Source organism: Microcaecilia unicolor, chromosome 4 (genome assembly GCF_901765095.1).
Source record: "Microcaecilia unicolor chromosome 4, aMicUni1.1, whole genome shotgun sequence".
Lineage (NCBI taxonomy): Eukaryota > Metazoa > Chordata > Amphibia > Gymnophiona > Siphonopidae > Microcaecilia > Microcaecilia unicolor.
In genome coordinates, this window is record NC_044034.1 from 4,332,873 (window position 1) to 4,358,563 (window position 25,691).

General features: G+C 46.1%; 2 protein-coding genes across 6 annotated transcripts in view; both read left to right on the top strand.

Moving 5' to 3' along the window:
- LOC115468254 (E3 ubiquitin-protein ligase TRIM39-like) overlaps positions 1-25,691 on the top strand; it is an 872,633-nt gene that overhangs the window by 351,568 nt on the left and 495,374 nt on the right. The window lies entirely within an intron of this gene.
- LOC115468255 (E3 ubiquitin-protein ligase TRIM39-like) overlaps positions 1-25,691 on the top strand; it is a 61,273-nt gene that overhangs the window by 19,700 nt on the left and 15,882 nt on the right. For 4 of the 5 annotated variants that reach the window (XM_030199813.1, XM_030199815.1, XM_030199817.1 and 1 more), the window contains 2 exons: positions 9,420-9,442; positions 12,299-12,408. In XM_030199813.1, coding sequence (XP_030055673.1) covers positions 9,420-9,442; positions 12,299-12,408 — 133 coding nt within the window. Of the gene's footprint in view, positions 1-9,419; positions 9,443-12,298; positions 12,409-21,347; positions 21,354-25,691 lie in introns of all 5 variants that reach the window. The other variant, XM_030199814.1, reaches the window with a different exon arrangement.

The following is a 25,691-nucleotide window of genomic DNA, read 5'->3' on the forward strand; positions in this document are numbered from 1 at the left end:
ATCCTGTTCCCACCAAGTTTGTTCCAAAATCTGGTTCCAGTCCGGCCAAGCTAAGTCCGTTCCAGAATCCGGTTCCAGTCCGGCCAAGCCAAGTCCGTTCCAACATCCGGTTCCAGCCAATCCAAGCTTGTCAGTCCAGTCCTAGTTGAGGGGTTTTGCCTCCTTCTGCCGCTCGTCGACAGTAGGCCAAGGGCTCACGTTGTTCCAGAGTCTGTGACTGTTTGTTTAAAGCCTGGGACTGTGACAGATGAAATAGAGCTTTTAAAATAATTTAATGGGGCTTAAATGGCGAAATCCTCCTGCTCTAAAGAAGGTGTAAATTGCTGTGTATGTTCTACACACAAGTCATGTGTTTTTAATGATCTATATTTGGCTCACTGAGTGAAAAGGTTCCAAACATGGGGTTACAAATGTCCTGGGCACTGCTGGGTTCAGGGCCTTCGGACCCTCACTGTCCTGGTGCTCGGTGCCTCCACCTGGGAAAATAAGGGTTAGCAGGTGGGATGATCCTCTTCTCTTCCAGCAAACCCCCCAAAACAAGTCTACTGTGAAATGTGGAGAACAAGGCTGGCTGCGAAATTGGCAATTTTAATAGATACATTATACTCTTTTAAGTTCAACAGGCACTCGGGAGTCAACAGTTCATGCAAACTCAACTGTTTATTCTTCAACTCTGCAAAACAGGAACTTCCAACTGTGTGAACTTTTCAACTTTCCCCAAGGGAACTCCTGTATCTCCTCTCCTGGATTTATTTACAGATGCTCTTCAGCAGGACTATACACACTTTTTACAATGCTTCTGTCCATGCCTATCCCCTAGAATCAGATTCCGAAGGACTGTGCTCCTCCCAGTTGTATAGGTCTAGGCCCTATGTGGCCTGACCTCCCTGCAGAATGACCCTTTCCGTTGGCACCACCCTGATCCTGGATGGGCAATCTCTGGCTCTCATCCCATGCTCCTGGGCTGGGTCTCTCCACTGTCCACCCATAGCTCTCCTCCCTCACAGTTACTTCCTTGGTGAGCCACAACTCTCCTTTACAGCTAGTGGTCTACTTCTCTCAACTGCGATTCCTCTTTTCTCCTCCAGGTCAGTGGTAGGAGACCATCAGGCAACCAAAGAACCCCCCCCCCCCCAAAGGGCAAACACTATCTCCTTCTAATCTTCCAACCCCCCCCATCACTCTTCACTACAAGGGCACTCTCTCTCTCTGCATTTTATTTCAAAACTAATTTCCTTGGGCCGGGCTTCCTTCCACCCAGAAACCTCCCAGTCATTCCCTCCAGTGACTCTCTACAGGGACTTACTCTCCTAGTAATTGCAAACTAATGGGATTACACTCTCCCCCCAGCCACCAATCCCTTGCCTTTAAGGGGTTTCTCTAGGTTCTGTTCTCCCTTTACCTGGAGCAACACAAACCCCACATAACATCATTCAACACATAACATCATTTCAACATCGTCAATCCTCATAATGAATATACTATGTGCTCATATTACTAAGTTTCTCTTTCAAATATAAACAGGAAACCCAGACAACCACAGGGTGGCAACCTGTTCAAACTGGATTCTGGTTACCATTTTACTCTTTTCTTGTTTTTTTTTTTTCCCCAGACATCGTGGGTCAGAACATTCTGGGTCAATCAAGAGTGGTAACCTGCTCAGTCATACTCTGTCCACCAGAGTCCAAAATGATACCCTCATAACACCTCTTAAATATTATACCATCCAATTGAGAACAGTTTACTTGATAATAATAAACTTTTATTTTTATTCAACTATTTTTTCATCAACATTTTTCCCGTTTCTGCCATTTCCAACCTTTATTTAACAATGTATCATAATTGGGCAACATATTATATTCATATACTTCCATTTTTCCAATGCTTATCCCCAACAGTATAACTTTGACCCACTTAATATCTTGGACCTGGGTCCACCCCATCATTTAACGTCCAATAATATAACATTTTTACAACCACATGAAACAATTTTCCTATAACCAGGACTTATTGCCCAACTACAGTATTTATTTTACTTGGCTTTTCATATTTCTTTATTGGACAACTCAGCATTAGTTTGTTCAGTGTTTTAACATCATTTTTTCCTGCTTTCGGACCTGAGTCCCAACTCAGTAGTCCCAACCCAACCGTACCACTTGGTCTCAGGGTGACACTGTAATATTTAGACCCATGGCAGGAATTCACGACGTCCACATAGTGCAGCTGAATGGGTCACCCCACAGTCCAATCGTTATGTTGATTAAGGATAAACCCTTGCATGGCAGGATCACTTCTCTCCTTCGGATACATGGGATCAGGTTTCATCCGGTGGTAGATTTCGTCCTTGGCCCACGCTTCTCGCTGAGCATCTACCAGGCATATACCATTTAAGGGGACATATGGCTAAGCCAATCTCCTTAAGTCCCACACCGGTTTCTTCAAGTAATGATCCAGTCTGCTCATCTTAGGCAGTCTCTTGCCTGCTGCTCTCTCAGTCTCGATCCATACACTGTTACTCAACTCCACAGGCACTGGATCCTCCAATAAGCTTCCTTTCAGGGACTCAGGCTGCAACCCTGCTCTTCCCTGATCAGCAGGAATATTAGCCCGGATCCGAAGGGTCTGAATGAGCTGGTCCACTTCTGGGCTACTCACAACCCACTCCAAGATTAGATGAGCAGTTATCTCTAAGTTCAATTCCCCTGTCGCCAGACAGATATATTCCAACATTGTGCAGGGTGTGGGCAAACCCATCTCCAGATCCTTGGGCACTGTCTACATCAGGCTACCCTTCACCCTCACCCCCATTAAGATGGTTCCCTGTTGGGGTAGGACCACCTCGAGGGCTGCCAATGCCATCTTTGGCCACAGATAACTCTCAACTGGGATTCAGGGATAATTTCTGACTTGGATGAGGAGGGCCAGGGGAGGCTGCTGCTAGTCTCTTCCTCTCCCTCACTCCCCCAGTTCTTCCCGCGGGGCCCCATGGGTTCTCAGTCTCCCACTTTTCTCAAAGTAGGAGCCACCTCTTCAGCCTAGTGTCGAACCGGGTCATTGTCCACAGAATCCATCTCAGTCGATGTCTCCATCCCCTCTTCAGGGTCTTTCCATGAAACACTATTAGACCCAACTCAGCTTGCCGGCCAGCTCCGTATCCGAGCCCACATCTCACTTTGATCCGGTATCAGGACCAAGTCGCAATCGGTGAGCCATCATTCCCACTCTTCTTCTTTCCTGGTCCACCCTCTTCCACCCAGCTTCACTGACCCTCCACTCGCTTTCTAGGGCATTGCCACACATTCCACTCACGTGCTTGCTCCCCACCTCTTAGCTTGTACAAATGACGACACATGCCCTAGCTGTCCAATGGCAGATTGCTCCCAGGTATCTGCAGCATGCTATCACTGAAGCACTCTATCCTCCTCCTCCCTGGCTGGCACGGGAACATCCACCTTGGTGACTCAGCAGCCCTTTACCCAGGTTCACAGTTTTGCCCTGCTTTACTATGTCTGTTAGTGCGGACTTTTACAGGGCGCAGTGCTTGAATCTGTATTCCACAAGTGTAGTTCAGTCTTTGAAGGCCTGCAGAATTTTATGTAATGCCCAGGTCCTGGGTGCTTCTGGGTTCAGAGACTGACCCGGTTGGAGTCTCCCAAGAGCAGTCTCCATCAGACCCTCACTGTCCTGACACTCGATGCCTCCACCTGGGAAAGAAGGGTTAGCAGGTGGGATGACTCTCTTCTCTCCCAGGAAACCCCAAAACACAATTCTACTTAAACTGTGGAGAACAAGGCTGGCTGTGAAATTGGCAATCTTAATTGATATGTTATACTCCTTTAATTTCAATGATCACTCTGGAGTCAGCAATTCATGCAAACTCAATGCAAAACGGGAACTTCCAACTGTGTGAACTTTTCAACTTTGAATACAAGTCTGTGAAAACCACAATCCTTCTGGCATTCCCCAGGGGAACTGCTGTAGTCTCCTCTCCTGGATTTTTATTTATTTATTTTAAACTTTTTTGTCCGCCTACAACTAGGCGGATCACAAATCAACATACATAATAAAAAACAAAAAGACAATAACAGGGACTAGAGTATACAGAATTCAAAAAGTAACAGAGAAGATCAATCCCATTCATGTTCAAATATGTCTTCATCTACTTACTACTACTACTACTTAACATTTCTAGAATGCTACTATGGTTACGCAGCGCTGTACAGTTTAACAAAGAAGGACAGTCCCTGCTCGAAGGAGCTTACAATCTAAAGGACGAAATGTCAAGTTGGGGCAGTCAAGATTTCCTGAATAGAGGTGTAGTGACATTGAAGAGGTGGGCTTTGAGATAGGATTTGAAGATGGGCAGGGAGGGGGCCTGGCATATGGGCTCAGGGAGTTTATTCCAAGCATGGGGTGAGGCGAGGCAGAAAGGGCGGAGCCTGGAGTTGGCGGTGGTGGAGAAGGGTACTGAGAGGAGGGATTTGTCTTGAGAGCGGAGGTTACAGGTAGGAACGTAAGGGGAGATGAGGGTAGAGAGGTAAGGAGGGGCTGCAGATCGAGTGCATTTGTAGGTTAGTAGGAGAAGCTTGAACTGTATGCAGTACCTGATCGGAAGCCAGTGAAGTGACTTACTTACTTACTTACTGAATTGAGCCCTACTACTTAGTCTCAAGTAGCCTTGTAAATTGTTTCAGATTTGCGGACCTGCTATTGAGAATGCAGTGTTCCTTGTGCTGGCATATACCACCATTTGCAGCTTATCATTCATCAAAAACTTCAAATTTTTAGACCGAAAAGATTGAAAGGGTCGATATTTCTGAATTACATCATTAAGGTATCGAGGAACACAATCAGAGTACAGTGCTTTGTGTACCAGTTGTACCATCTTATACTGTACCCGAGTGTGAATTGGCAACCAGTGCAAAGAGCGTTAAATGGGAGATATATGCTCAAACCTAGACACACCCGCAAACAATCGGGCAGAAGCATTTTGTATCACCTGTAGTGCTTCTATCTTTGATTTCGATAAACCCAAATACAACGCATTGCAGAAATCGATACATGATATCACTAAACTTTGTACCACAGATCAAACATCGCACTGTGGCAACATAGGCCGTAACTTTGTTAACAAATGAGGCTGAAAAAAAGCTGACTTAAACTACCTGCAATACTTGAGCATTCATGGACTATAAAGGATCCAAAATAATACCCAACATGTGCATACATTCCTGCACTGGTAACACAGAATCACCCAAATGCACAGACCGCCATTGTAGAAAAGCTACATCCTTTCCTACAAACAACATCAATTCTGTTTTACCAAAATTTAAGACTAATCTATTCAAACCCATCCATTTCTGTACAGCAGACATACAATCACTCAATCAATCGTTCAATCAATCCTGTGTATCCTCCTTGAACTGGAAAAAAGAAGTGTACATCATCAGCATGAATCCTGTACTCTACATTCCTGAAAATTTTACCCAATGAAGCCATGTTAAATAATAAGGCAGAAAGTGCAGAGCCTTGTGGCACTCCCTTAGTAACTGGCTTCATTTTAGATACCTCTTCCTTGCTAATGACTTGCATCTGACGACCCTTCAAAAAGGAAGAAAACCAATTCCACACTGCTCCTCCAATCCTGATTTCTTTAGGTTTCGATAACAAAAGATCAATATCAACTGTATTGAACACAGAGGACACATCCAAAGAGACAAGGCAAAATGTATGGCCTTCATCAATCCCTTGTTTTAATACATTTAAGGAGGACAATAATAAAGTTTCAATAATATGGCTTTCCCTAAAACCATATTGATAATCATCCAAACATTGAGTCAACTGTACACATTCCTTCAATTGTCGAAAAAGAATTTATTCAATTACCTTTAATATTATGGGAACCACAGTGATTTGTCTAAATGATCACCCTTTAATAGTGGTTTAACTGTAGAAAGCTTACATTTCCCTGGTACCACTCCAGAAGATAACGATTTCTCCACAATCAAGGACAATGTTGGAGCTACCACTGATTCCAACCGCCTAATAACTGCAGCTGAACATGGGTCAATCAAAGATTTTGTAGTTGTTAAAGAAAATACAACTGAATTGAAAAAGGAAGCTATATTAATCCAATTTGGGACTTTGCAGAGCTGAAAAGGTTTGTGGAACATGATTTTTTTTTTTTTAACCTTCATCCTCCCTATCACGACTGACAGAAACAGGTATCAATGAAACAGTACTTGCCTGGTTCAGATCCTACCTATCAGACAGGCAACAATCCATAATGTTTGGCAACAACTCATCACCACCATGGACACTGACCTGCGGGGTACCACAAGGATCGATACTGTCACCTATTCTGTTCAATATCTATCTAATACCACTAGCTGAGCTGAATCGGTCAATGGACACTCAGTTCTACATCTATGCGGATGATATGCAGCTATTCATACCCATTGAACATGACTTTCCTACAGCCTTGAATAAACTGATCACCTGTCTAACATCAATTCAAGAATGGGCTAAACACAACAAACTTTGCCTGAACCCAAGTAAAACTGAGCTTCTCTGGGTCTCTTAACACAAGTGGATACATACCTGACATCAAAATCTCCTTTGGGAAGTATGAACGCCCCCTCAAATCACAAGTCAGGAACCTTGGAATACAGTTAGATTCGACATTTACTCTGATTCCCCAAATCCAAGCAACCTTCAAGAGATGCTTCTGTTTGAGACAGCTATGCTGCCTCTCTCCTTACATCGAGAAGGTAAATCTTATCCCAGTTGTACATGCCATGATAACATCAAGACTGGATTACTACAATGCACTATACAATGGTCTGACTACAAAGGGCCTGCACCAGCTCCAGTTGTTTCAGGATGCAGCAGCAAGGCTCATAGAAGGTTGCAAGCGACGTGACCAAAAACTTCATTTCCTACCAGTACAATACAAGGCTAAATTTAAAACTCTATGTCTGATCTTCAAGGCCCTGAAAGGAAATGGCCCTGAGTACCTGAAAAATAGGATGATCCTCCACACACAGCCAAGGACTAAGGTCCTCCCAAGGACTTTCACTAACTACACTCTCTCCAAAAGACATTACACGATGTGATACCCACAAGCGAGCCTTCTCCGGAGTAGCCCCCACACTCTGGAATGCATTGCCTGAAAGGCTCCGCTTAATACAAGACTACCTCTACCTCAGGAAGCAGGTGAAAGCTTGGCTCTTCAACCAAGCCTTTAATGGAAGAAGTAACTAACTTGTTGGTCTCACTCACACACACAAGGATTGACTCAGGCTGCACATACTGCAGCAGGACATGTTTCTCCACTCCCACCCTAGCTGATATCATATTTAACCATTTCTCTGACCTCATGTGTAACCTTCTTTAAATCAATCACCTTACTTTCTAACTCTTCCTACTATCTTACTTATATATATGTTACATCTTTGCTTTACCCTTCGCTATCAATTATAATGTTATATTACGTATTGTGTTTACATTGTAAATAGTATACCCATGCCATACTTTGTATTGTTTTTGAATATTTTACTGCAGTAATTGCCTATTGCTCATGTTTGATCTATTCTTACTGTACACCGCCTTGAGTGAATTCCTTCAAAAAGGCGGTAAATAAATCCTAATAAATAAATATTTGGCCTGGGCTTCCAGGATGGTATTTTTTGATTTCCTGTGTATACTTACTCCAAAGTTAATATCAAATCTGATCATATTAAGATCACTGTTATCATTACCTCCTGCACCAGATCATGCGCTCCACTAAGGACTAGGTCTAGAATTTTTTCTTCTCTTGGTCGGCTCCTCTACCAGCTGCTCCATAAAGCAGTCCCTGATTTCCTCAAGGAATCTTACCTCCCTAGCATGCCCTGATGTTACATTTACCCAGTCAATATTGGGGTAATTGAAATCAACAACAATCCCACAATCCTACCTCATGTACAACGAGCTTGAGGGCAACAATGGCAGGCAAAGATGAAAAGAGGTGGGATTGTTGTTGATATTATATTCTACCCATTCCGCATATTTATGGTAATTGAAATCACCCATTATTATTGTGTTGCCCAGTCTGTTTGCGTACCTAATTTCCTTTCACATTTCTGCATCCGTCTGTTCATCCTGGCCAGGCGGAGGGTAGTACACTCCTATCACTATCCTTTTCCCCTTTACACATGGAATTTCAATCCATAGAGATTCCAAGATTTGTTTTGTTTCATGCCGATGCCAGCAGCCTGGTCCCACCCTGGTTAAGGTGGAGCCCATCCTATCGGAATAGGCTCCCCCTTCCCCAGAATGTTGCCCAGTACCTAACAAATCTAAAACCCTCCTCCCTGCACCATCGTCTCATCCACGCATTGAGACTCTGGAGCTCTGCCTGTCTCTTGGGCCCTGCGCATGGAACGGGTAGCACTTCAGAAAATGCTACTCTAGAGGTTCTGGACTTGAGCTTTCTACCAAAGAGGTTAAATTTGGCTTCCAGAACCTCTCTCCCACATTTTCCTATGTCATTTGTACTCATATGTGCCAAGACAACCGGCTCCCCAGCACTATCTAAAATCTGATCTAGGTGACACATGAGGGACTCTAGTGTGTGGGAGGGGGCAGCAATCGCAGCGGTGGGGGGGGGGGGGGCTGTGAAGTGCATGAGGGAGGTAGTGGGAGCAGTGGCGGGGGTGCCCTGATGACCCTTACTGCCCGGGGGTCCCGACCACTGTCAGTCTGACATGAAGGCTATAAATGTTTGGAGGATTAAATTGGCCAATTTTCATTTTCGAAAGTTTTGTATACTGTAGGGTCAGTAGAGAGGGACTATGCAACTTTTTCACAACGTTGATGTTTTCCATGTTCTACAGAATCTCATTTTTTTAAAGATGTAGTTAGTCCATGCCTGAGGCTAAAATTTTGCAGGATTATACAGTTGATATCCCTCTGTTAGAAATAAGTCACTTACCCCACTTTTGATACCTTTTCACCCAATGGTTCACAACTCCACCTCTGCCCAAAACAGGCCCTTGAGAATGTCTACATGCAGATCACAGATCAGAGCCACTAAGGAGGTTTCAGTACTGTGCCCCATCCAAAAGTCTGATTGATTGGCATGAAGGACCTGTGTTTATCTAAATACTTGAAAGTTGCCCAAGTATCAATTTCTCTACAACTTAGGAGAAAAATGGTAGGTTGAAACAGGCTAATTTACTGGACAACATGATTTTTGTTTCCCTAATGAGACTGGTTGTTTCTTATAGATTTTTGGATACTAATCATAGAAATGGCATCAAAATTTTGTAGCTGTTATGTGATTGAGCAGAGCTGTGAGTAGAATATGCTAATGTATAATGTGTTCTCATAAACTGTGAAATCTAACTAGAAATATTCTCTTTCTCATTTCCCTCTAGGATGTGAAGGACGCCCTGAGCAGGTACAAGTTAGTTTTCTGCCCTTTTCTATGTGGCTGGATGGATTTTGAGTGAGGAAAAAGGGAATTAATCGATTGGTGAGAATTGAGATTGAGAATGGGAGAGAAGGAAGTGGGATTGAGTGAGGAGAGTTAGAGTTAAGGTGTGGAGGGAGGAAGCACTGAGAAATGAAGGGGAAAAGATGCAGGAGAGGGAAGGAGAATTACAGACATATACATAGTAACATAGTAGTTGACGGCAGAAAAAGACCTGCACGGTCCATCCAGTCTGCCCAACAAGATAAACACAAATGTGCTAGTTTTTGTGTATACCTTACCTTGATTTGTACCTGTCTTTTTCAGGGCACAGACTGTATAAGTCTGCCCAGTACTATCCCCGCCTGCCAACCACCAGCCCCTCCTCCCACCAGACCTACCCTCCCTTCCCCCTGACTCTCCCTTTTTCATCCCTGTACTGCCAGAACTTCTCTCCCACCAACCTCCCTGATATCTCCTCTCTTCCTGTCCTCACCTATTTAGCTCTCCCAGAATCCTCTCTTCATTCCCCACCAATGAATCTTCTTTCCACCTCTACCCTGTCAGTTGTGCTGCCCTTCAACCGTAGTGCAGAAGGAGGTGCTGGTCATAGGCGGTCGGTGGCCCAACTGTTTGGGAGGCTAAAGGGGGCGGGGTTAGGGGTGGAGCTTAAATCCATAATTGTCTGATCACACACAGAAAAAAAAAATAAATGTCACAATTAATACCTTTTATTAAATTTAGATATTAGATATGCATCATATGTCAAAGAATAAAGTGGTTGCTCAAAGCATATACTAACCACAGTCGCTCAACTGCAAAACACTATGCACAACTTTGTGCAAAAACACACTCAGAACCTTACTGTACCATAATATACACTGGACAGAACCTAATACACCAATATACCACCCATACGGAAAATGCAGACCGTCAACAATATGAAACAAGGGATCATAATATCACAATTCTCATGTAGAGCCACAAAACACCCTAATTCATGTTTAATGTGGGATAAAATGCCATAAATAAGTAAATAAATATAAACTTTTAATGTTGAGCACCTGATTCTCAAAGTGGACATATTCCAACACTATAATGAAATAAAATGATCTTTTCTACCTTTCTTGTCTGGTGACTTTGTTTTTCTGATTGTGCTGGCCCAGTATCCGATTCTGCTGCTATCTGTCCTCTTAACTCCGTTTCCAGGGCTTCCTTTCCATTTATTTGTTTACTTTCCGCCTTTCTTCTTCATTTCTTGTCCTACATCCATAAGTAAAAGCTGGGTCCTCTGCAAACTTGACTGTCCAGTGGATCCAGCTTTTGCCTATTTTCTTCATCCATGTGCAGTTTTTCTACTCTCTTCCTTTTCCGTCATCTCATCTCCTTCCTCACTCCTCCCTCCCCCTCCATGTCCAGCAACCCTCCTCTCCCCCCTACCCTCCCCTCCATCCACCCATGTCCAGCAACCCTCCTCTCCCCTTCCCTCCATCCACCCATGTCCAGCAACCCTCCTCTTCCCTTCCCTCCACTCATGTCCAGCAACCCTCCTCTCCCCTTCCCTCTCCTCTCCCCTTCATCCACCATGTCCAGCAACCCTCCTCTCCCCTTCCCTCCATCCACCCATGTCCAGCAACCCTCCTCTCCCCTGCCCTCTCCTCTCCCCTTCATCCACCATGTCCAGCAACCCTCCTCTCCCCTTCCCTCCATCCACCCATGTCCAGCAACCCTCCTCTCCCCTGCCCTCTCCTCTCCCCTTCATCCACCATGTCCAGCAACCCTCCTCTCCCCTTCCCTCCATCCACCCATGTCCAGCAACCCTCCTCTCCCCTTCCCTCCATCCACCATGTCCAGCAACCCTCCTCTCCCATGCTCTCCTCTCCCTTCATCCACCATGTGCAGCAACCCTCCTCTTCCCTTCCCTCCATCCACTCATGTCCAGCAACCCTCCTCTCCCCTGCCCTCTCCTCTCCCCTTCTTCCACCATGTGCAGCAACCCTCCTCTTCCCTTCCCTCCATCCACTCATGTCCAGCAACCCTCCTCTCCCCTGCCCTCTCCTCTCCCCTCATCCACCATGTCCAGCAACCCTCCGCTCCCCCTTCCCTCCATCCACCCATGTCCAGCAACCCTCCTCTCCCCTGCCCTCTCCTCTCCCCTTCATCCACCATGTGCAGCAACCCTCCTCTTCCCTTCCCTCCATCCACTCATGTCCAGCAACCCTCCTCTCCCTGCCCTCTCCTCTCCCCTTCTTCCACCATGTGCAGCAACCCCCTCTCCCGTCTGCCCTCCTTTCCTTCCTGCCCCTCCCCGTACCTTTAAATATTATATTTTCCTGGAGTCGCGGGCAGCGCCGGCATTGAAGGCATCAGCAGGCTCATCGTGGTTCCAGCAGCCTTCCCTCGCAAGTCGGATGATGCTCCGCCCTCGTAGAAACAGGAAATACGTCAGAAGAGGGCGGAGTCATCATCCGACTTGCGAGGGAAGGCTGCTGGAACCGCGATGAGCCTGCTGATGCCTTCAATGCCGGCGCTGCCCGCGACTCCAGCAAAAATATAACATTTAAAGGTACGGCGGCGGGGCAGTGGCGGGCCTCCCCAAGCCTCTTATACGGGGCGCCTATGGTGCTGGTGAAAGTCTCTGCTCTGACGCTGTCCGTGTCAGAGTAAAATGTCCAAATGCCACTTTGTGCCATTTTTTTGAATGTGTTCCTCTTTCAAAAATGAGTCCCATAATCACAGAAAACTGATTGCTCATGATATATCTAATTCCTTCCACTGTTAACATCTCTATCCCCTGGGTATGAACATCTCCCAGAATAATCACCGTCACTCTCTAACCCATAGGTGTCAGAAAATGACGTTTCCGGTACCAGAGGCTGTTTCTACTGATCTGAAACTGGGTTTCCAATTGAGCTTCCCTCAGCAGCTGAAGAAATGGATTACAAAATTTGAAGGTGAGGAATTGATGTCTTTTTAATTTGGTTTGTCATAAGAACATAAGAGTAGCCATTCTGAGTCAGACCAATGGTCCATCTATCCCAGTTTCCTGTTTTCCAAACTGTGGCCAAGCCAGGTCACAAGTACCTGGCAGAAACCCAAATCGTGGCAACAATCCATACTACAAATCCCAGGGCAAGCAGTTGCTTCCCATGTCTGTCTCAATAGCTAACTATGGACTTTTCTTCCAGGAATTTGTCGAACTTTTTTTGAAACCCAGATACACTAACTGCTGTTACCACCTCCTCCGGCAATGAGTTCCAGAGCTTAAGTATTCGTTGAGGGAAAAATTATTTCCTCCTATTTGTTTTAAAAGTATTTCCATGTAACTTCCTTGAGTGTCTTTGTGCTTTTGGAACGAGTAAAAAAAATCGATTTACTTCTACTCGTTCTACACCACTCAGGATTTTATAGACCTCAATCATTTCTCCCCTCATCCGTTTCTTTTCCAAGCTGACGTGCCCTAACCTCTTTAGCCTTTCCTCATACGAGAGGAGTTTCATCCCCTTTATCATTTTGGTTGCTCTTCTTTGAACCTTTTGCAATTCCGCTATATCTTTTTTGAGATACGGCGACCAGAACTGAATGCAATACTCAAAGTGTGGACGCACCATGGAGCGATACAAAGGCATCATAGTATTTTTGGTCTTATTCACCATCCCTTTCCTAATAATTCCTAGCATCCTGTTTGCTTTTTGGGCTGCCACTGCACACTGAGCAGAAGATTTCAGTATATCTACAATGACAGAATGGAAAAAGTACAAAGCAGATCGTTAAGAACGTAATTTATTGAAACAATTAAAAAATATAAAAAATATATAGATACATATAAAAGGTTAGCCTTTATATGTATCTATATATTTTTATATTTTTAAATTGTTTCAATAAATTACGTTCTTAACGATCTGCTTTGTACTTTTTCCATCTTGGAGCTTGCAGACCGTCTGCCTTTGTGCTATCTACAATGACACCCAGATCTTTTTCTTGAGTGCTGACCGCTCTGGATGATTCCAGTAAAAATGTGCAGAAATAAAAGTATGAATCTGTTTGAAAGCTTTAAGGTCATCAGACGCTATCACCCCCAAGTCCCGCTCTTCCTTCGCACACTGAAGCACTTCACCCCCTATACTGTACCATTCCCTCGGATGTTTGCGACCCAAGTGAATGACCCTGCATTTTTGGGATTAAACCTTAGTTGCCAAATATCGGTCCATTCCTCCAGCTTCACTAGGTCCTTCCTTATGTCATTCACACCCTCCAGGGTGCACACACCTCTCCTGTTGCAGAGTTTAGTATCATCCGCAAAGAGACAAACCTTACCAGACAGCCCTTCCGCAATGTCGCTCACAAAGACGTTAAAAAGAGCCGGCCCTAGGACCGATCCCTGCGGTACTCCACTGACGACATCCTTTTCTTCAGAGCAAGCTCCATTTATCACCACCCTCAGTCTCCTACCATTCAACCAATTTTTAACCCAATCCGTTACTCTAGGTCCCATACCGAGGGCACTTAATTTATTTATCAGTCGCATGTGCGGAATCGTGTCAAAGGCTTTGCTGAAATCCAAGTATACCACATCAAGCGCCCCTCCCACATCCAACTGTTTGGTCACCCAGTCGAAGACGACAGTCAGATTCGTCTGACACAACCTGCCACTAGTGAAGCCATGCTGCCTCGGGTCCCGCATTCCATGTAGTTCAAGAAATGTCACAATCCTCCTCTTTAGAAGCGTTTCCATTAGCTTACTCACCACCAAGGTCAGACTGATAGGTCTGTAATATCCAACCTCCTCTTTTCTTCCACTCTTGTGCAAAGGAACCACATCCGCCTTTCTCCAGTCCACCAGGATCACTCCAGTTTCTAAGGAAGCATTGAAGAGGTCCATCAGCGGAGCCAACAGAACTTCTCCAAGTTCCTTAAGCACCCTCGGGTGTATCCCATCAGGCCCCATCGCTCTGTCTATTTTTAGTTTGGCAAGCTCCTCACAAACACATTCCTCCGTAATAAAGGATAAAAGATAAAACAAACTTTGATACATTTTTTGAACTGGACAATGATAATGTCTTACAAACAAAAACACCTAAAAATATATAAGGCACATACATAGAAATAAAAAGAGCATCTAAATACCTCTTGTATCAAATCATTCACTTGAAATATCTAATGAGAAGGTATGACAAAAGTCTGATTTGTGAGAGAGTAATTGTCCTAATATAAATGGGGTAATTTTCCTAAAGAGGCTCTGAAGTGTCTCATGAACGTAATGACATTTTGTGAACAGGCAACAGATGAAAGGAAAACAGTATATACTGCATCAATAAAATATAAACCTAAATGAAAATTGGAGTACAAAAACTATTATGTGGATTTCGGAAGAAGCTACTGAAAAGGCATAGAGGGGCATAATCGAACGGGGACGACCATCTCTAAGGGCGTCCATGTCTAAGGACATTCTGCCTGAAGGGGGCGGGGAAACTCATATTATCAAACAAGATGAACGTCCATCTTTCGTTTCGATAATACGGTCGGGGATGCCCAAATCATGAAATTTAGGTCGACCTTAGAGATGGTCATCCTTAGGTCGTTTTTGAGATGGTCGTCCCCGGTTTTCGTCGATAATGGAAACTGAGGACGCCCATCTCAAAAACGACCAAATCCAAGCCATTTGGTCGTGGGAGGAGCAAGCATTTGTAGTGAACTGGTCCCCCCTCATATGCCTGGACACCAACCGGGCACCCTAGGGGGCACTGCAGTGGACTTCAGAGATTGCTCCCAGGTGCATAGCTCTCTTACCTTTGGTGCTGAGCCCCCCAACCCCCCCCAAAAAAAAAAACCCCACTCCCACAACTGTACACCACTACCATAGCCCTTAGGGATGAAGGGGGGCACCTACATGTGGGTACAGTGGGTTTGTGGGGGGTTTTGGAGGGCTCACATTTACCACCACAAGTGTAACAGGTTGGGGGGGGGGATGGGCCTGGGTCCGCCTGCCTGAAGTACACTGCACTCACTACATCTGCTCCAGGGACCTGCATACTGCTGAGATGGACCTGAGTATGGCATTTGAGGCTGGCATAGAGACAGGCAAAAAAGTATTTTGAAACTTTTTTTTTAATGGTTTGAGGGGGTTAGTGACCACTGGGGGAGTAAGGGGAGGTGATCCCCGATTCCCTCCGGTGGTCATCTGGTCAGTTGGGGCACTTTTTTGAGGCTTGGTCCTAAAAATAAATGGACCATGTAAAGTCGACCAAATGCTTGTCAGGGACGCCCTTCTTTTTTCCATTATTGGCCGAGGATGCCCATCTCTTAAGCACGCCCCCGTCCCACCTTCGGTACGCTGCCGACATGCCCCCGTGAACTTTGGTCATCCCTGCGACGGAAAGCAGTTGAGGGCGCCCAAAATCGGCTTTCGATTATGCCAATTTGGGCAACCTCGGGAGAAGGACCCCCATCTCCCGATTTGTGTCGGAAGATGGGCTCCCTTCCCTTTCGAAAATAAGCGTTCTAGTGTTTCACATCTACAATACCACAAATTAGCAATATCAATCCATACCAAGTGATATCTAATTTGAATAAATCATCACCATGGAAACCAGAATGCGGAGTACCCCAAGGATCACCGCTTTCACAGACCCTTTTCAACCTAATGATGACACCTCTAGCCAAATCACTATCCAACAAAGGCCTTAATCTTTACATCTACGCAGACAATGTCACGATCTACATCCCGTTCAAACATGATCTAACAGAAATCACAAATGAAATCAAACACAGCCTCCAAATCTATGGACTTTTCCTTTAGGAAGCCGTCCAAACATTTTTAAAACTCTGCTAAGCTAATTGCCTTTATCACATTCTCTGGCAACGAATTCTAGAGTTTGATTACATATTGAGTGAAGAAAAAGTTTCTCCAATTTGTTTTAAATTTACTACTTCCTTGTCATCAAGCAGATGAAGCCTAAAGTGGTGAACTGGATTAGGAACTGGTTGACAGACAGACGCCAGAGGGTGGTGGTGAATGGAGTTAGCTCGGAGGAGGGAAAAGTGAGTAGTGGAGTGCCTCAAGGATCGGTGCTGGGGCTGATTCTGTTCAATATATTTGTGAGTGACCTTGCCGAAGGGTTAGAAGGTAAAGTTTGCCTATTTGCGGATGATACTAAGATCTGTAACAGAGTGGACACCCCAGAGGGAGTGGAAAACATGAAAAAGGATTTGAAGAAGCTAGAACAATGGTCTAAGGTCTGGCAATTAAAATTCAATGCAAAAAAATGCAAAGTGATGCACTTAGGGAATAGAAATCCACGGGAGACGTATGTGTTAGGTGGCGAGAGTCTGATAGGTTCAGACGGGGAGAGGGACCTTGGGGTGATAGTATCTGAGGATTTGAAGGTGACGAAACAGTGTGACAAGGCGGTGGCTGTATCTAGAAGGTTGTTGGGCTGTATAGAGAGAGGTGTGACCAGCAGAAGAAAGGGGGTGTTGATGCCTCTGTATAAGTCGTTGGTGAGGCCCCATCTAGAGTATTGTGTTCAGTTTTGGAGGCCGTATCTTGCTAAGGATGTAAAAAGAAACGAAGCGGTGCAAAGAAAAGCTACGAGAATGGTATGGGATTTGCGTAACAAGACGTATGAGGAGAGACTTGCTGACCTGAACATGTATACCCTGGAGGAAAGGAGAAAACAGGGGTGATATGATACAGACGTTCAATATTTGAAAGGTATTAATCCGCAAACGAACCTTTCCAGAGATACGAAGGCGGTAGAACGAGAGGACATGAAATGAGATTGAAGGGGGGCAAGACTCAAGAAAAATGTCAGGAAGTATTCTTCACGGAGAGAGTGGTGGATGCTTGGAATGCCCTCCCGCGGGAGGTGGGTGGAGAGGAAAACGGTAACGGAATTCAAACATGCGTGGGATAACATAAAGGAATCCTGTTCAGAAGGAAAGGATCCTCAGAGCTTAACCGAGATGGATAGCAGAGCCGTGTAGTGGGAGGCGGGCTGGAGGTTGGGAGGCGGGGATAGGTGCGGGGCAGACTTATACGGTCTGTGCCAGAGCCAGTGGTGGGAGGCGGGACTGGAGGTTGGGAGGCAGGGATAGCGCTGGGCAGACTTATACGGTCTGTGCCAGAGCCGGTGGTGGGAGGTGGGGATAGTGCTGGGCAGACTTATACGGTCTATGCCAGAGCCGGTGGTTGGGAGGCGGGGCTAGTGCTGGGCAGACTTATACGGTCTGTGCCCTGAAGAGCACAGGTACAAATCAAAGTAGGGTATACACAAAAGTAGCACACATGAGTTGTCTGTTGGGCAGACTGGATGGACCGTGCAGGTCTTTTTCTGCCGTCATCTACTAGGGTTACTATGTTACTATGACGAGATAGAGAGCACTCAATTTTTCACAGTGCCTCATGGCCAGCCAGCTCCACTGCCTCTTCAGTATTCTCTGTCTCCCCAAGCAGGGTGGCTGCAGCTTCTTCGAGCTCCATCAAAAATCTGCCTGGGGGTGGCTCCTGGCTTGCCAGTTGTTAGCCGGGGTGTTAGAGGCTATAGCAGCTTCACTTTGAAGGCACATAGGTTAGCCCTTTCCCTGCCTTACCCATGCCCCCGTGGATGTGGACATATTAGCTTGCTTTTCCCTGTCCTTTCCCACTCAGTGGATGCAGGCACATTGGTTCGCCTTTCCCTGCCTTTCCCACTCATCTGAGCCTCCGGAGTTCTTATTACCTCTGCTTTCCTCACAGCGTTAAAAAAAAAAAAAAGGTTGGAACAGAGGTTTTCCTTTGATTCTTCTATGGGACCGGAGCTGTGATACTCGGTCCGGTGAGGTAAGAGTGTTTTCTAACTCCTCCGGGGTGGGCCTGCGATCGGGGCGTTTTTGGCGCGAAACCGCCATTTTGAATTTTCCCGCCGTTTTCGGCGATGGCTGCAGAGAATGTAAAGCGCTGTTCCCAGTGTGGCAAGCGCAAATCAGCAGCGGGGCTCTGTAAATCGTGCTGTACAGGTGTAAGAGCCGGCCCGAGCATGGCGAGCGATGATTCTTCCTGCTCAGAGCTGGCAGCGGATGCCATTTTGAATTCTCCGCATGGCGCGGCCTCCGTAGAGACGGAGAGCCCTGAGCCCGGGGGAGGGGGGGGGGACCTCGAATTGAGGCTATTCAGGGAGCGGCTAGCCCCGGATGGGATCTGGGTGCCCAGGGCGAGTTTTTCTCCCCTGATTTTGTGTTATTATTGCATAAAGCATACATGCTGAAAAGAGCTCTCCCTCAAGGGTCGTCTGAGGCCCCTTCTATTGTCTCCCCCGGTGGATTCTGGCCTGGGACTGCCCGCTGAGGCTATTTTCCCTGATAATTGGCATAAAGAAAAGCGTAGAAGGGCTAATTCCCCTTCAGATTGTGGTGCACCTCCTTTTTCCCCCCCTTGGTCGGGCTGCGAGGATTTGGAGAGTTCTGGCAGGCCTTCGTGGTCTGAGGAGCCAGAGTCAGGTGCAGAATTACCACAGGATCTGGATGATCCCTCCGCGGTGAGGATTTTCCACCGTGATGAGCTGCCAGCGCTTATTTCAGATGCCCTACAGGTCCTTTCTATTGAAGAGCCTGACAGTGGCACGGCCTCCTCTGTGAATCCTAGGATGGCTAGTACCAAAAAGCCTGCTCAAGCCTTTCCTTTGCATGACTTCATCCAAGAGCTTATTTCCGCTCAGTGGGCTGACCCCGAGGGACCTTTGAGAGTTTCCAGGGCTATGGGGCAATTATACCCTCTGCGTGAGGGGCATTTGTCTCGCTTTGCAATGCCTAAAGTAGATGCCCTAGTCACTGTGGTGACAAAGAGAACTATCCGTTTTTCAGCAGAGGAACTCCTTTCGCTCGGACAAGCGTTCCGCAGCCACCGGCTCTAGGCCTGGAGTTCAGGGGCGACCCTCTCAATGATGGTGTGCCGGCCCCCTCCTCGCTTCCTGTTATCGGAGGACGTCTTTCCCTCTTTGCCGAGGAGTGGGCCAATATTTCCTCAGATCAGTGGGTTCTGGACCTGATCAGAGATGGCTACAGAATAGAATTCAACGCCCCAGTAAGAGACGTGTTTGTGGAGTACCGATGCAGTTCTGCCGCCAAACGGGCAGCGGTAGGAGGAGACTTGCAAGGTCTGATTCAGTTAGGGGCCGTGTCCCCGGTACCTCCCGCCGAACACGGCTACGGCCGATACTCCATCTACTTTGTGGTGCCGCGAAAAGGTAGGTCTTTTCGCCCTATTCTGGACTTTAAAGAATTAAACAAGTCCCTGAGAGTGCGGCATTTCCCATGGAAACCCTGCGCTCCGTCATTGCTGCGGTACAGCCAGGAGAGTTTCTCACGTCTCTAGACCTGAAAGAAGCTTACTTGCACATTCCAATTTGGCCCCCGCACCAGAAGTTTCTGAGGTTTGCGGTGTGGGAAAACATTTTCCAGTTCCGGGCCTTGCCTTTTGGCCTCGCCACAGCTCCCCGAACCTTTTTCGAAGCTAATGGTGGTAGTAGCTGCTTTGCTCAGGCGAGAAGGTATCAGGGTTCACCTGTACCTAGACGACTGGCTCATCAGAGCAGACTCTGTAACAGAGAGCTATCAAGCTACAGCCAGAGTGGTCTCAGTACTTCCATCTCTAGGCTGGGTCGTCAATATGGCCAAAAGTCACCTGACCCCCTCGCAATCTCTAGAATATTTGGGGGCCAGGTTCGACACAGACTCGGGCTATGTATACCTACCCGAGCTAAGGCGGTGCAAGCTTCAGAATCAGGTCCATCTGCTCCTGAGGATGCCCTGCCCGCAAGCTTGGGACATTGTCCAGCTGCTGGGATCGATGACAGCCACATTGAAAGTGGTGCCCTGGGCGAGAGCGCACCTGACACCTCTACAGTATTCCCTACTTCAAAGATGGTCTCCAGTTTCTCAGGATTATCAATGCAGACTTTCTTGGCTCCCTGCGGCCCGACTCAGCATGGAGTGGTGGCTCTCAGACAGCATGCTGCGGCGAGGAATGCCGCTGGCGCTCCCCGATTGGTGTCTAGTAGTGACAGATGCCAGCCTGAAGGGCTGGGGCGCACATTGCAAGGGGAAGCATGCCCCAGGGTCTAAGGACACCCAAGGAGTCGGAGTGGTCCGTCAACCGCCTGGAGTTGAAAGCGGTGTTTCGGGCGCTTCTGGCCTTTCAAGTGACCCTGGAAGGATTGGCTGTCAGAGTGATGTCGGACAACACGACAGCAGTGGCCTACATAAATCGACAAGGCGGCACTCAGTGCAGAGCACTGGCCGCGCAGGCCGAACAGATTTGCCACTGGGCCGAGCTGCATCTTCAGTTTCTGTCGGCAGCTCACATTGCAGGTCAGAGCAACATGCAAGCCGATTATCTAAGCAGGCATCAGATCGATCCAGCAGAATGGAAACTAAGTATTCCTGCAGATATGTGCCAAATGGGGCAAGCCCGTGATGGATCTTATGGCGACAAGTTCAAATGCCAAAGTCCTGTGCTTCTTCAGCAGACGGAGAGATCCTCGCTCGGCAGGGTTGGATGCCTTGACTCAGCCCTGGCCTCCGGGCCTACTATATGTGTTCCCCCCGTGGCCCTTGATAGGGTGCGTGCTCCTGCGGATTCGGCTGCACCCAGGAGAAGTGGTCCTCATTGCCCCGGATTGGCCCAGGAGGCCTTGGTATGCGGACCTCCGACAGCTGCTAGTGGAGGCTCCCCTTCCTTTACCTCTGGTACCGAACCTGTTGTCAAAGGGCCCGGTAGCCATGGAGGACGCCTGCTGCTTTGGTCTTATGGCATGGTGATTGAGAGAGCGCAATTGAGGGACAAAGGCTATTCAAACACAGTCATTTCCACTCTCCTGCAGGCCCACAAGCGTTCCACTTCCGTGGCTTATGCCAGGATTTGGCGCCAGTTTGAGTCTTGGTGTGCTTCAAAAGCGATCACACCCATGCGGGCTCCTGTCTCGCCGATTCTGGACTTTTTGCAGGATGGTGTACAAATAGGCTTGGCCTATAATTCCCTGCGGGTGCAAGTGGCAGCGTTGGCCTCCCTTCGTGGTAAGGTTGAAGGCGTGTCTTTAGCTGCTCATCCAGATGTGGCACGGTTTCTTAGTGGGGCGCTTCGGCTCCGGCCTTCCATGCGAACATCCTGTCCAGCTTGGAACCTGGGGCTAGTTTTGAGGGCCCTGCAGGCTTCTCCTTTTGAGCCGCTTCGGCGAGCATCAGAGAAAGATTTGACACTAAAGGCCATTTTTCTTGTGGCCATTACTTCGGCGAGACAGGTGTCAGAGCTCCAGGCGCTGTCCTGTAGAGACCCATTTCTGCAATTCTCAGAGTCCGAGGTCACGGTTCGGTCCGTGTCTTCCTTCATGCTTAAGGTGGTTTCAGCGTTTCACCTAAACCAGCCTATTTTCTTGCCCTCCTTTGATAAGGAGGAGTTTCCAGAATCTTTTGGGCAGTTGCACCTGTTGGATGTGCGCAGGACTCTGCTGCAGTATCTGCGAGTTACTATCTCTTTCAGGATCTATGATCATCTGTTTGTTTGGCTATCAGGTCCTCGCAGAGGGTCTCCAGCGTCTAAAGCCACTATTGCCCGCTGGCTCAAAGAAACTATCTTTTCAGCTTATCTGCTTGCCAGCCGGTCTCCGCCTGTAGCCTTTAAGGCGCATTCTACCAGAGCGATTTCTTCCTCTCGGGCTGAAACTGGAGCACTCTCTCTTCATGAGATATGCAGTGCAGCAACATGGGCTTCTAAGCTCTCTTTTGCCCGACATTACAGGCTGGATGTGGCTGCTAGGAGGGATGCGCATTTTGGAGCACAAGTGCTAGCGCGTGGTGTGACCTGTTCTCACCCTATATAGGGATTGCTTTGTTACATCCCATACGTAATGGCTTCAACTGCTTGATGACAAGGAAGGGAAAATTAGGTTCTTACCTTAGTAATTTTCTTTCCTTTAGTCATAGCAGATGAAGCCATGAGCCCTCCCTGTATGATTGTCTGTATGCTGTGAATCTGTTTCAGGTTCTGTTCTTGTTTCCTGAAGTTGGGAGAAAGTTGGAAAACAGTCTTCAGGATTCATGTTCACTTATAGGAGGATGAGTCCATTCCCTCCAGTTTATGTTTTGGAGGATGAGTTTATTCCCTCCAGGAGGTTGCGTGTATCCCCTCCAGTTATACAATAAGGAGGATGAGTTTATTCCCTCCAGGAGGATGTGTTCATTCCCTCCTTTTGAGTTCATGCCCTTGTTAAGGGGCCATCGTTTGCTGTGAGGAAAGTTCATGTTATTCCCATTGCGGTTTGCCATACTGCTTTGGAAGCTTCAAATACTGAAGAGGCAGTGGAGCTGGCTGGCCATGAGGCACTGTGAAAAGTTGAGTGCTCTCTATCTCCCCCTGCTGGTTGATGGACACAACCCATACGTAATGGCTTCATCTGCTATGACTAAAGGAAAGAAAATTACCAAGGTAAGAACCTAATTTTCCCATTGTAACTTCATCGCATGCCCCCTAGTCCTAGTATTTTTGGAAAGCGCCGTAAACAGACGCTTCACATCTACCCGTTCAACTCCACTCATTATTTTATAGACCTCTATCATATCTCCCCTCAGCCGCCTTTTCTCCGAGCTGAAGAGCCCTAGCTGCTTTAGCCTTTCCTCATAAGGAAGTCGTCCCATCCCCTTTATCATTTTCGTCGCCCTTCTCTGCACCTTTTCTAATTCCACTATATCTTTTTTGAGATGTGGTGACCAGAATCGAACACAATATTCGAGGTGCAGTCGCACCATGGAGTGATACAAAGGCATTATAACATCCTCATTTTTGTTTTCCATTCCTTTCCTAATAATACCTAACATTCTATTTGCTTTCTTAGCCGCAGTGCACCTAGATCCCTTTCTTGGTCTGTGACTCCTAACGTGGAACCTTGCATGACGTATCTATAATTTGGGTTCCTCTTTCCCACATGCATCACTTTGCACTTGCTCACATTAAACGTCATCTGCCATTTAGATGCCTAGTCTCCCAATCTCGTAAGGTCTTCTTGTAATTTTTCACAATCCTCCCGCGATTTAACGACTTTGAATAACTTTGTGTCATCAGCAAATTTAATTACCTCACTAGCTACTCCCATCTCTAGGTCATTTATAAATATGTTAAAAAGCAGCGGCCCCAGCACAGACTCCTGGGGAACCCCCACTAACTACCCTTCTCCACTGAGAATACTGACCATTTAACCCTACTCTCTGTTTTCTCTCTTTTAACCAGTTTTTAAGCCACAATAGAACACTACCTCCTATCCCATGACTCTCCAATTTCCTCTGGAGTCTTTCATGAGGTACTTTGTCAAACGCCTTCTGAAAATCCAGATACACAATATCAACCGGATCACCTTTATCCACATGTTTGTTCACCCCTTCAAAGAAATGTAGTAGACTGGTGAGGCAAGATTTCTCTTCACTAAATCCATATTGACTTTGTCTCATTAATCCATGCTTTTGAATTTGTTCTGTAATTTTGTTCTTAATAATAGTCTCTACCATCTTGCCTGGCACCGATGTCAGACTCACCAGTCTATAATTTCCCGGATCTCCTCTGGAACCTTTTTTAAAAATTGGCATTACATTGGCCTCCCTCCAGTCTTCCGGTACCACGCTCAATTTTAAGGATAAATTACATATTTCTAACAATAGCTCCGCAAGCTCATTTTTCAGTTCTTTTTTTAATTATTTTATTTATCATTTTACTTAATTACATTCACATTTATCACATAAATGTAAGGAAATACAGAAATTAATATAAAAAGGAAAACATTTTCTCTAAACAATATATATTTATATAATTGTCCACAATTGGAAGATCCAAGATCAGGAAAACAATCTTAAAGAAAATAAGAAAAACTCAAAACGGTTAATCTTACACATTTTCTGAGGGAGGAAGGTTAATCGGTTATTGCAGCCGGTACAGTGGTAACTGAAGGAAGTTGCTGCAGAGGATTCTTCATCTGTTTCCACAAACTCTATAATTTCTTAGGTTCAAACAAATAAGTAATAAGGAAAATAAAACACTTACAAGGGACTCGTGCTAGGAAGGTCCCACCTGGGGCAATGATTCCTGGCTGAAAAGCCAAGACTTCACACCTCCCAGTCTGCGATTCCCTTGATGTGTCAGGAAATATATTCATCTTTGAACCCAAAAAACTATCAACCATATATCGAAAATACAGTTTTAAAACGTTGTTCCTATCTAATCAAAGACGAAAGTCACTAATAGTATAACTCTATCTATAACTTCTGAATTTTCCAAAATGTCAATTAAACACATCTCTTTTCTCTGAAGGAAGATTTTAAAGGAAATATAATTTTAGTCACCAAAAGGTGGCTATCAAAAGTTATTAGCAAAGTATCAGAGAAATATTTCTTCAAGAATTCAGTAGGTAATATATAGAATATTATAGGTAAATTTATCATTCTCAAGTTATTTTCCCTTAATTGGTTCTCCAGAAATTCCAGTTTTTACAAGAAAAATAACTATTCTTCATTACCAAATTATCTAATTTTCATAGAGAAGCCATTTCCGTAATCAAAGTCTCTTTTTATATCTTGGACTTCCACTTTGTTAGATAAGTATTAATATAAATTCTTTAACTCACATAGTGAAATTTTTAAACATTTGAAGAAGACAGTTATTCACATTCTGCTGCAGTTCCTATAGTATGTCCTTTATGACATTATTGGCTTCACCAAGTCCAATTTCTCCACAGAAATCGCTCCAGATATCTTTGAGGGGAAGAGCTCACTCTCCAATCCCCCAGTTGGTTTATTATCTGGAGTCGATGCTGCGCCAGGACCTCCTCGGGTCACATGAAAATCCTAACCCACTTCGGGCGTTTCCATTATTGACCTCCATAGCGAAGCATTACTATTTCTGGGTCTTGGAGGAGTCGTGCCAACAGAGGGACTCAAAGTCACTCTCTCCACTGAGATTCGGCAATAAAGCCTTGCTGTTCCCCGAAGCAAGAACCGATATCCCCGACGTTATGACCCCGAATCTCTCCAAAATAGACTGAGAAGTGGTGGGAACCCCAGCCGTGTTCGAGGAGGACAGCACCACGGCTTTGCCTTTTCTCTTCCCCATTCTCTGGGGAGCGCGCCTTCTTCTTCAGGCATTCTGGTGTAAAACAGGAACTCAACTAGCGTACGTCCTCCCTCAACGCCATCTTGGATCCTCCAGGTTGGGACACTCTTT